At 41.0% G+C, this 12,195-nt stretch overlaps 1 protein-coding gene across 1 annotated transcript in view; it reads left to right on the forward strand.

The window, feature by feature from the left end:
- Nucleotides 1-11,432, forward strand: part of EAF1 (ELL associated factor 1) — an 81,066-nt gene extending 69,634 nt beyond the window's left edge. The window contains exon 6 of the mRNA XM_069211937.1: nt 7,031-11,432. Coding sequence (XP_069068038.1) covers nt 7,031-7,077 — 47 coding nt within the window. The 3' untranslated portion in view covers nt 7,078-11,432. The remainder of the gene's footprint in view (nt 1-7,030) is intronic.
- Nucleotides 11,433-12,195: the final 763 nt, after the last annotated feature.

Consider the following 12,195-nt stretch of genomic DNA (forward strand, 5'->3'; position numbering starts at 1 on the left):
ATTACAGCCAACCTATTTGCCATTTTTCCACGTATAACTCAATTACTGTAGTCAACCTTTCCACCTTGTCTAGTTTTTTGACAGTCATCTCTAGTGCTGTCATCATCTCCATCTGGTGAGAGCAGATGGTATGCCACTCCAAATATAATAAGCCTGGATAAATCAATTCATAAACCTGTGTTTAATTTTCCATAACTGCCAAAATTGTGAGCACTATAAAACAAGTTTGAAGCACTAGATCATTAAAAACACCAATCTGGGTATAACCCTCATCTTCCAAAGGTGGCTTTATCACTTGTTGTTTATGTTTGCTGACTTTATGACTTCCTTTTTATTCACAATATTTGGTATAGCACACCACTGTTATTGGGGTCTCGGGGCTAACAGTGTAACTCCATTGAGGAGAGATGTGGAAGTCATCCCCCACCAAACTAGTAACAGCAGTATTTCATGTATTTCTCCATCTTGTGGGGCCAATTACAAAAGAAAACGTCAAAAATGTACTCTTGTATTAATACTCCTATGTTTGGAGCACATTTCAGAAAATAAATGGATTCACAGAGGATTCCAGGATTGCTCTTCGAAGGCGACCGTGCTCTTCATTCACTTTTGCAGGTTGGACCTCGCAAGCATGCAGTTGGTTAAGAGGGGTACACAAATGTCATGTCTCTGGAATGTCTAAGTCGTTTTGTCTAACATGCTGAATAATTATCCGTCATTTTCATTTTATGATCCCCTGGTGCTGGAAGATACAAAATGAGGTTGTAGAGAGAACAGTTAGACACATGCTGGTCTGGCAGGACCTTTCTGAGCCATATCAGCAAGTGACCGGCTGGTGGTAATGTCCTTGTGTATAAAGCAGAGCTCTCTGTTCTCTGGTAGCAATTGACTGCACCTGTGTTTTGCTTTCTAGAGCCCTCAAGATTAATAGAGGTTCTCTTTCATTGTACTGGAAACATGAATGTTGATTTATCAGAATGCCTTTAGATAGCTGAATTGACATTTTGCACTCTTGGCCACAGTGTAATCACAAGCCTTCTCCCTTGTCCATACTTTAAGTTCTCAACAGACTACTGTTTGCTACTGAGGGTTGAGGGGAAAATGAATGTTCGATGACATGTGTAGCTGTAGATAGACTTGCTTTGCATAAGTCCGCCATCTAGTGTTGGACTCAGAGTGTTGCAAGTTGTTTTTCTTCGAAGAAGGGTTTCGAGTCACGGGATCGAGTGACTCCTCCTCTCGGTGATACTGCACATGGGCATCGAGTCCTTTATTATATTGTTTTCTTTCTGCCATTGGGTTCAGACGTGTTTCCTGTGGCTCCGGTAGATATCGGTTTGCTATTATCTGAACTTTTTCTTCTTTTCTAAAAACGTCAGTATAGCTTCGATCTCGTTTTCCATCCTTATCGTCGATCCGATTGTAATAGTTGTTGTCGATTATACGCCCTCAGGGGCAACCTCACCCTTTTTGGGCCTAATTCAGCACGTTGTAGTGGAAAGATGTTAGGCTGAAGGAATGGACTCCATTTTGCTTTTGCCCTTGGTGTCACGCCCAAATTTCCATACACCGTTCAACATTTGGTGTGCAATCTCTGTCTCTCTCCAGATCACAGAGAAGAAAACTGTGGCGCTTGCTGGTCGTTTCGATTCAAAATGACTGTTAGAGATCAAAGAGCGTGAAGAATGGAGATAGCGCCCAAGTTGTCAGAACACACGCCCAACATCTTCGAGGACAAACACGCACAAGAAGAATTAGCACAGCATGCAACCCTTTCCATCGCAAACTCCGATTCGGATCGAGATTCTGATGTCAACAGCCAATCCATCCCACCAGCACAGTACGTGATTACATCAGCCCCATCCCATTACCAAAGACAATTAAAAAGACTTCTGCATTGGTCTTCGGTCCTCCACTGCTTGCAACCCATGGTCGGACCCGAAAAATACATTCGGATGACCAACCCTCATGTTCAGCACCGAAACAAAGGACCAAGGTGGATTCGGCCCACAGCAAACAGCATGGCACATCTGTTTCCGTACCGAGCCGAAAATCTGACTCTTCCACTTCGTAGCTGACAAAAGTAACAGCGCTTTCGGAGCTGACATTTTCGGCCTGACTCAAGCATTCGGTATCCAAGCTTTCGGAGCTGAAACCTGTCGGGGGTAGATATGCTCCAGCTACTGAGGAGTCATCAGAAATACAGCCCATGTTGGAGGTTATGGACGCTAAACAGCGAAAGATCCACATACGTAAAGACACAGGAGGGATCATAGCCTGTACTCCTCCAACAATCAAAAGAAAATTAACTTTTCACAAAACTGTAGCAGCTGGGCCTCCACCTACTAAAGTATTTAAACAAAAGGTGAAACAAAAGGCACCACAGCAACCTTCACCACCACATTCTCCTTTACTTCCTGCTTCTCCACCACCTGATACTCCACCACCACCACCACCTTCACCTACACAATTCTCTCCACAATCCCCTGTTTCACCACATAGGAATGATTTGTACGACCCTCAAAAGAATCTAGATCCATGGGATATATGTGACACAGATCCCATTCTTCCCAATGATGCCGATTTATACCCTGCAAGGCCATCTCCCCAGAAGATACCACTGCTTACAGTCAGGTAATAGCCAGAGCAGCTGCGTATCATAATGTACAATTACATACAAATCCCATTGAGGATGATTTTTTACTTAGCACCTTAACGTCTACTCGTAAAGAGTATCAGTGTTTCCCTATACTCCCAGGTATGCTTAAACTACCAAAGATATTTTTAAAGAACCAGTAAAATCCTGAATCATTACACCCAGGGTGGATAAAAAATATAAACCTGCACCCTCTTATCTGTTTTTAATTAGAACACAACTACCACCTGACTCTATAGTGGTGAGTGCAGCAAGAAAGCGAGCCAATAGCCAGTCTACAGGGGATACTCCTCCTCCAGACAAAAGAAGTCGCAAATTTGATGCAGCAGGTAAGAGTGGCAACTCAATCTGTTAACCATTGAAGAATTGCAAACTCTCAAGCACTCCAAGCAAGGTATGATAGAACTCATTGGGATCAAATGGAAGACTTGTTGCAGTATCTTCCACCAGGGCATCAAAAAAGGGCACAACAAATAGTAGCGGAGGGGCAGGCTATTTCCAATAACCAAATCAAATCCGCTATAGATGCAGCGGATACAGCAGCGAGGGGTGTCAACGCCAGCATCATCATTAGAAGACATGCATGGCTAAGGGCTTCAGGTTTTAAGCCAGAAATACAACAAGCAGTATTAAATATTTCCTTTGATAAACAACATTTATTTGGCCCACAGGTTGATACTACAATAGCAAAGCTCAAAAAGGACTCCGAAACATCTAAAGCTATGTGTGCTTTATACACTACACCTACTCAGTGAACTTTTCGTAGGCCACAGTTTAGGAGTGGGTTAAAATCATCAATCACAGAACCATCCGCATCCCAACAAAAACAAGGGCCACACCTCTACAACAGAGGTTCCTTTAGAGGCTCCTATAGTGGAACTAATTATAGAGGAAGAGGTAAATCAACCACTCCAAAAGGTTCCTCCACCTCAACAAAACAGTGACTTCTTACACATCCCCACAGAGCATACATCTCCTGTGGGAGGAAGACTGGAAAAAGTTTACCCACAATGGCAGAACATTACTAAAGATCAATGGGTTCTATCAATTATCCAACATGGCTATTGTCTAGAACTCATCTCTACTCCACCAAACATTCCCCATCGTCCCCCTCGTTCACACAGACTTACTCTGAAACATCTCAATTTATTAAAACAGGAGGTACAATCACTACTACTCAAAGGTGCCATAGAGATAGTACCAGATCCCAACAGGGATCTGGAGTATATTCACTATCCTACCTCATACCAAATAAAGATGGTACTCTCAGACCAATCTTAGAATTCCGACCCCTCAATCAATACATCCTTTCAGAACACTTTCATATGGTCACTCTACAAGACATCATTCCCCTACTACAGAAACAGGATTACATGACAGCATTAGATCTAAAAGATGCTTATTTCCACATTCCCATACATTAAGCACATCAAAAATATCTAAGACTCGTTATAGCAGGAAAGCACTACCAATTCAAAGTGCTACCATTAGGGGTAACAACAGCACCAAGGGTCTTTACCAAATGCCTAGTGGTAGTTGCAGCATTCCTCAGAAGACAAAACATACATGCCTTCCCATATCTCGACGACTGGCTCTTAAAAGCTAATACAATTCAAATCTGTCAACAGCATACACAGTATACCATAGACATCCTACACAATCTAGGATTCACAACCAGTTATCAAAAACCTCACCTGCTGCCAGCACAGATACAACCATATCTTAGAGCAATTCTAAACACTCAATCAGTATTAGCATACCCAAATCTCATATCACAACTACAATACAACCATACTTATACAGTAAAGTCGGTGATGAAACTATTAGGAATGATGACTTCATGCATAGAAATAGCACCCAATGCAGACTGCACATGAGACCACTACAACACTGTCTTTCTCAGCAATGGTCTCAGGCACAGGGCGACATTCAGTATCTAGTGTTGTTGGACCGCCAGACTTATCACTCTCTGCAATGGTGGAATCACACCAAGCTATTCAAGGGGCGGCCCTGTGCCTCAGACTATAATCACAACAGATGCATCAATGATATGTTGGGGAGCTCATCTCAACAACCTCACTATTCAAGGGGAATGGGACTCAATCCAACACACTTATCACATAAACCACTTGAAATTACTAGCAGTATTGCTGGCCCTCAAAACTTTTCAGACATAAATCACACACAAGATAATGTTAACAAGGACAGGCAATATGACCACAATGTATTATCTGCAAAAACAGGGGGGACACACTCATCTTAATTGTCCCTCTTAGCACAGACAATTTGGAAATGGGCAATTCACAATCAGATTCAGTGAATGGCAGAATATATTCCAGGGATACACAATCAACTAGCGGACCTCTTAAGCAGGACGCAGCAACAAGTACACGAATGGGAGATTCACCTACAGGTGATTCAACAACACTTCCAAATGTGGGGAACCCGAGACACCTTTTCACCACAAAAGAAAATGCAAAATGCCAAGATTTCGCAACCAGGTACCCACACCCCTCAATCCAAGGGCAATGCTCTATGGATCAGTTGGTCAGGGATATTTGCTCACGCTTTTCCCCCTCTCCCACTAATTCCATTTCTCATCAAAAAGATGAACCAGACATCACTCACCATAATACTCATAGCTCCCACGTGGGCACGTCAGCATTGGTACACAGCACTGTTGGATCTGTCTCTAGTACCACATCACAAACTACCAAACAGACCAGATCTGTTGACTCAAAACAAAGGTCAAATCAGACATCCCGATCCCAGTGTACTCAACCTGGTGATCTGGCTCCTGAAGTCATAGAATTTGGTTACTTACAGCTTCCATCTGAATGTATGGCTATTCTAAAGGAAGCACGTAAACCCACAACTAGATAGTGTTATGCAGCTAAATGGAAGCGTTATGTCTACTACTGTCAGCCCAAAAACATTAACCTACTTAAAGCTTCAGTACAGGATATTGTTTGCTATTTTCTACACTTACAAAAAGCAAATCTTGCATACTCCTCTATTGGAATCCATTTAACAGCACTAGCTGCGTACCTCCAGATCAGACAACATACTTCCCTGTTTAGGGTTCCTGTTATAAAAGCTTTTATGGAAGGTCTTAAAATGATTATTCCTCCTAGAGCTCCACCAGCTCCTGTCTGGAATCTTAACATTGTACTCACAAGACTTATGGGCCCACAGTTTGAACCCATGCATTCTTGCCCTTTCAGAAGAACCTTTCTTTCAATTTCACCAACCCAAAATAGTTCTTAGGACAAATCCAAAATTCCTACCAAAAGTGGTTTCACCATTTCATATCAATCAGTCAGTCGAATTGCCAGTCTTCTTTCCACAGCCAAAGTCAGTTGCTGAAAGAGCTCTTCACAGCCTTGATCTTAAAAGAGCTCTTATGTACTATATAGATAGAACAAAAAAAAATCAGAAAATCTAAGTAACTCTTTGTGGCATCTTAACAGCCTCACAAAGGTAATCCTATTTCAAAACATGGATTAGCCAGATGGATAGTAAAGTGTATTCAAACTTGCTATCTTAAAGCTTAAAAGGCAGTTACTAGTAAACCCTAAAGCACATTCCACTTGGAAAAAAGGATCCACAGGCTCTACACCACACACATTTACTAAACACTACTGTGGGGATGTGTTATCTCGCCAACAAGCTTAAAGCACTATTTCATACTACTCCAACTCCTACAGGCTAGCCACCGCTTATTTTGGGAGGGGACTGCTTTACAGTCTATGCAAAGCATGTGTATATTCAGCTACACATGCCACCGGACGGAAAATGTTACTTACTCAGTAGACATCTGTTCGTGGCATGTAGTGCTGTGATTCACATGCGCCCTCCCTCCTCCTCGGAAGCCTGTGGCCGTTGTAGTACTATCTATTGTAAGTATGTATATACATTGCATGGACATCTTATTTCTTTACTATATATATGTACATATACGCTTCTACACTCTTTACTTCATCCTGCTGCGGAAAAACAATCTAACAAAGGACTCGATGCCCATGTGCAATATCACCAAGAGGAGGACTCACTTGATCCTGTGACTCGAAAAACCTTCTTCGAAGAAACACAACTTGTAACAATCCGAGCCCAACACTTTAGGCGGACGTATGCAAAGCCTGTGAATCTACAGCACTACATGCCACGAACAAATGTCTACTGGGTAAGTATAATAAATAATGTGGCACCCTTGCATTCTGGAATTTGCAATAATTGTTCTTTTCACAATTTTACTTTTTGTTATTGGACAGGCATTATATATCTTACAACAATTGTGTTTTCACAGACTGCAGAAGTAATTATTTAATTGGTACAGAGTAATTACAGTATTCCGTGTTTTGCTTTTCCATTCAGGAAACGACCTGCAGTTGAGCGAATCCGGAAGTGACAGCGATGACTAGGACGAAGCTTGGTTTTTCTGCAGCTTCAACCTTTAATATGTTTAGCAGCCTTAATTGACCTGATAAGCAAGTTATGTGATTATTCTGCTTAAGGTGAAACAGTGAGAGGCCGCTTCAAAGATGAAGGTTTTGGGAGTAGGAATCACTGGTAGTCGGCTGGTACCACAGCTCTTGTTGAATGTAGATCTGGTGAATTAATCTTTGTGTGCATTAGTTGTGATACTGCTACAGGTTCAGAACCTTGCTTTGTACCATTGTATTTGGTTCACCCTTCTGCTGCTGCCTGGAACTCTGAGTTCTAATAGCATATTTTGAACACGAGCATGCCAATAACACCATGTAAAATCCACAAGTCAATTTCAAAACAGGCTATGAATGTAGTAAAAACCTAATATGTTGTCCTATTATTGACATATGATTGTCAATTTTCTGGCAGCAACATATTTGAATAGGTGTACATGTACATACAAAGATGCATACGTGTGTTTGCTTATAAAGAAAATAGGGCCTGATTATGATCTTGGCGGATGGAATACTCTGTGACACTATTCCATCTGCCGTATTACGATCTCCATTGGATATAATGGGATCATAATACGGCGGACGGGATATTTGTCACGTTTATGACGGAGTAACCCCGTCCGCCAAGATCGTAATCAGGCCATTAGTGCCTGCTTTTACAAAGATGTAAAAGATACAGACAGGGCCACAGCACTCTAAGCAAAGCTTAGCTGTGCTGATTGTTACAGTATGATGTAAGCTATTTATTTCATAAGCTATTTGTCAGACCATTTTTTTCCTTCAAATGTACCCTTTACATTTTTATCCAGTTGTTACTGCTCACTGAGTTGTAGTAGTGGCAAATTTCATTTGAACTGATAGCTTCCAATCAAACTAGAGAATTTACATTGATATGTTGACAAAACAAAACTGTACAGTAGATACTTGGAGGGGATGAAACCTACTGTCTCTGATATAAAGGCATGGGTGTAGAATACGTGCGTACTACTTTTTAGAGGCAAGGGAGAAAAATATATTGGTGTCCAGAGAAAATATAACTACCCTGGGAAAGATCTTATTACCCCCCTACTGGGACTGAAATTTGCCCCAGCCAAAAAAGTAAAAAAATAATGTAGGTATCATTATTGAAACCCAAATATCGCTAAAGGCACAGATCAGCTCAGTGGTGCCCCAGCGCTTTTTCCATTTTTCCGTGGTAAATAATATACTTCCTTTCTAACTCGGCATCATGGGGCTCTAGTAAGCTCAGCAGCAGTCAACTCTTGTCTAGAGCATGCCAATGCCCTGTGTAGAGGAGCGCCTAACTTACTTTTCTACTGGCTCTAGGCCTCAGATGCAGCTTTCGGGCTGGTCAGTAGTCTCTGTAATCCCTTTTACAGAGGTCCCTGAGGCAAGGAAGACACTACATTGGCTACCAATAAAAATGTGGATCCCCTTAAAAATAGCATGCCTGACATTTAGAGACTTTTTCGGTTTGACCTTCAACTAATAATCTTGCAAATCAGCTGCTGCAACCCCTTTGATCTTGACCTGAGAAGGCCAATATATTAGCACTCTCAGATTCATACACGTACAGGTGGCAAGTGTAGATTCTGTGTCTACGCAGTCTTACCATGTACTAGTCTCCTAGCTCATATCCACTCATAACGTGGCAAGCTGTGGATGTCTGATCAAGGCTCACTTATTCTAAACAAGGTGATTAGATTATGAGTGGCTAGTGACTCTTGCTAGCTATGAGGTCACTACATAGTATACAAAGTTAGTATTGCAAATACTTCTGAAAGATAGAACTATTGCAGAATGTTGCTGTAAGTCTCACACAAATTGATTTGAAATTCTGAAAGAATTCAGAAGTAGAATACAAACACAAAATCTTCCCAACTCCAGAAGAATCCTCCTCACCATGCTGATTTAATTGTTGTTTGTAATGTGTAAGTATGCCGTAAATAATATGTATGAAGTAGCATGTAACACTGTACTTTTTGTGAAAAGTAATGATGGTGCTTTTGGCATTTATTACATCAATAAGCACAGGCCTCTTGAAAAATCTGTCTCAAAATGTGTAAATTGTAAGATTGATTTCTGTAGGATCAAACGTTTGTTATCCAAGTCTAGGTTCCTTCCATCCCATTTTAAGCCAGAAACCCAATAAAGAAAACTTGAAGAGCAAGTTCTTCCTCAACGCCCCCCACAGTGTGTCATCACTGTAGCATGACCAGTCTCGCAAACACAACATCATTGCCACCACATTTTGGAAGAAGGGACAGAATGCTTTTCCCTATTCCTGTCAGAAAATCCAGCCATTATCATTGATCATTAATCTAAAAGCAGGAGGCAACTGACGCCTTTAATAGCATCATTTGGGAAGATGCTGTCATCGAGTGAGGTATTGATCTGCAGGTACTAATATCAAACAATTATTCTGTAAACAGAAACACCCTTCATGAACTGGCCATGTCTGCCTTATCTCGTAAAGTCCTTTATGGATCTGTAAAACTTACTTGCCCCAAGCATCTCTTCATATCCACCTGACGTGGTTATATGCATAGCTGTTTTTTTTTTATTTGATGTATGTTGCCTCTCTCAACATATGACAAGAATTTGAGTATATAATGACCACTCTTCATATTTGTCTGAGCTTCTTTCATTATTTAGTCACTACTTTATACTCTAATTTAAGAGTTAATAAACATCAAGGCAAGTTGATCAACATCACAAATTTGTTTTAGAAGTTTTAAAATATACCATTAAAATTTCAGAGTACACTGAAATCGTAATTTGAAGCAAGTCCATCTTAAATTACTTGTTAGAAGCAAAGATGATTTGCTTGGTGCAATGTTTGGGTAAGTGATTTATATAAACATATTGCACATGTTCTACATTTATGATTACTTGAAATATCGAGACTCCTCTCTGGTCCGCCTGCCATAATAAATTCCTCCGTTACCAGTTATCCTTTCCTTTGGGGCATACTGCGGTCTTCAGTCGTTGGGTCTGAAGTTAAGAAATTGACAAAAGCAATACAAGGGCACACAATTCATAGTGTACAACATGGTACTTTTTTGTGAGGGAACTACCAATGGATTACTTTACAAACAGGAGATGATGTGGTGTTTGCTGTCTATGCACTACCAATTTCAAACAGAACAAACTGAATCTCACAAAGGGGGATAACTAATTGAATAGAAATAGACACATCCTAACTAAAAATTGAAAAATATTCATTTTACATTTTTTTTTTTTTTAAAGTGATAATAGGCAGTGTGCTGTGTCACATTATTGTTTTTATTCTGAAATGTCAGAGTGTTGGTGCCCCATGCATCCTTTTGTTAGGTGTGTAATTTCCTGTTTTTTGTAACTATGTCCTGCATCACCTCCGCTCTTGCTCGGTGATAGTTGATAATTTCTGCGCCTACCAAATCCCCACTACCCCATCCCTTCAGATGCTAGAGCTGCATGGGAGTGTCTTCCTCACCAGCAGTGTTAGTTATATTTTTATACCTGAGTTGTTAAGGATAAACTAGTTCCTAGGGCATCATAATTCTGAATATATCATCTTCTGCAGTGTTTAGCTCATCAATGATTAGATTAGATTAGATTAAACAGATGTCCCAATCTGCAGTCATCATTGAGTTATCAATGTAATTTCTGCTTGCAGGGGCTGAAGTTATTCTTCAATCAGGTTTTCATGCTAAGTTCATCGAAACATCAGATTCTTGGCTATGGCTGAGTATGTTTATTTTTACCTTTTCACAGTGGGGTAGTTGAAGCAGAGAAGAGAGCTCTCTGCTATGAGAAGGTTACTGCTTTCTCTAGACTAGCGTAACCTGCCTGTTGATTGGCCAGGGCACAGATAGTGCGGGGGCTTAGTTGCTAAAGACTGCTAGTTGCTAAAGATCGCTGTTAGTAGGCAGTTAAGGGAAGCCTAGGCTCCGCAATGCCATAGTAGGTGGATCATATAGGACAAGTGGTGCGCTTTCAAATGAATAGTCAGGCAGAAGGGACAGCCCCCGCATCAGCGATCCGTGATAGCAACTGCAAAGGATGATAGTCCTCTAAGCACACTACCAAAGACCCTTCCACTGAGTAGCATGCATAGGCAGAGTACAGCCACCTACGGACATCTGCCTGCCCCCTCTATGCCCCACTCCCCTATTCAGTTCTAAAAGGAAACTTTGGGGCGCTGCCCCTTAAAAGAATGTTGATCCAGAAAGTTGAATTTTACAGATTGAAACCAAAGGTGTTGCGTGCTTATTAATTTGTTATTTTTTGTTGTATATTACTAAGTTGTGCTGATGATGATAATTTCAATAAAAAGAACCTGAAAAAGTTAATGTAATAAAGTGTTTCTTGTTGCTTTTACAGCGTGTGTTTAGACCACATTGCAGGTTCGCTCGTGGTTAGAAAAACAGTGGTGCCAATGTAAATAGCTGACGTTGACTTTGGAAGCCAGAATTAAGTTTCTCCACAGCATACCTGTACATTTCGTAATGCAGTCATGGGGGACGGAACAAAGTACCTGTACTCTAGCTCCAAGGTCATAATGGAAATAAACTTCTTATATTCCCTCTCATAACTCCTTCCCAATGGGACCATGACCAATAGCATTATATCACTGTTTACTCAACATTGGGTGACATCTGTGTCCCCTCATCCCACATAAACAAGAGTCCCAGTGCAAAAAAACAGAGGGTTGCACACCTTGCCACTCATTGCACTGCAAATAAACACTCCAGTTGGTTGCTTCTCCCAGACGGTATCTTGTGCCAAATGTATTAGAACTTTCTGCAACAGCGGCTAAAGGGTATCGCTCATGGGTCTCATCACAACCAGTCTTCCCACACTCATGCTCGCCAGTCTTGCTTAAATTCATCATGTTCCTCGTATTGCTATTCCCTCTCAACCTTATTTGTTTTTGTGGTTCAGCTTTTATATGCTGAGGTTTCATACTCCTCAAAATTATTTTGCGTCACTCTCCTAGATAGCCAATACATCAAATATTCTTAAACATATTATGGCTCTCAGCCAGCTGACAATGCAAGCATAGGCTTCTGCGACCTTTGTATTCTAAACATTTGCATTGAAGTTTTATGGTGC

Source organism: Pleurodeles waltl, chromosome 10 (genome assembly GCF_031143425.1).
Source record: "Pleurodeles waltl isolate 20211129_DDA chromosome 10, aPleWal1.hap1.20221129, whole genome shotgun sequence".
In the NCBI taxonomy this organism is placed as follows: domain Eukaryota; kingdom Metazoa; phylum Chordata; class Amphibia; order Caudata; family Salamandridae; genus Pleurodeles; species Pleurodeles waltl.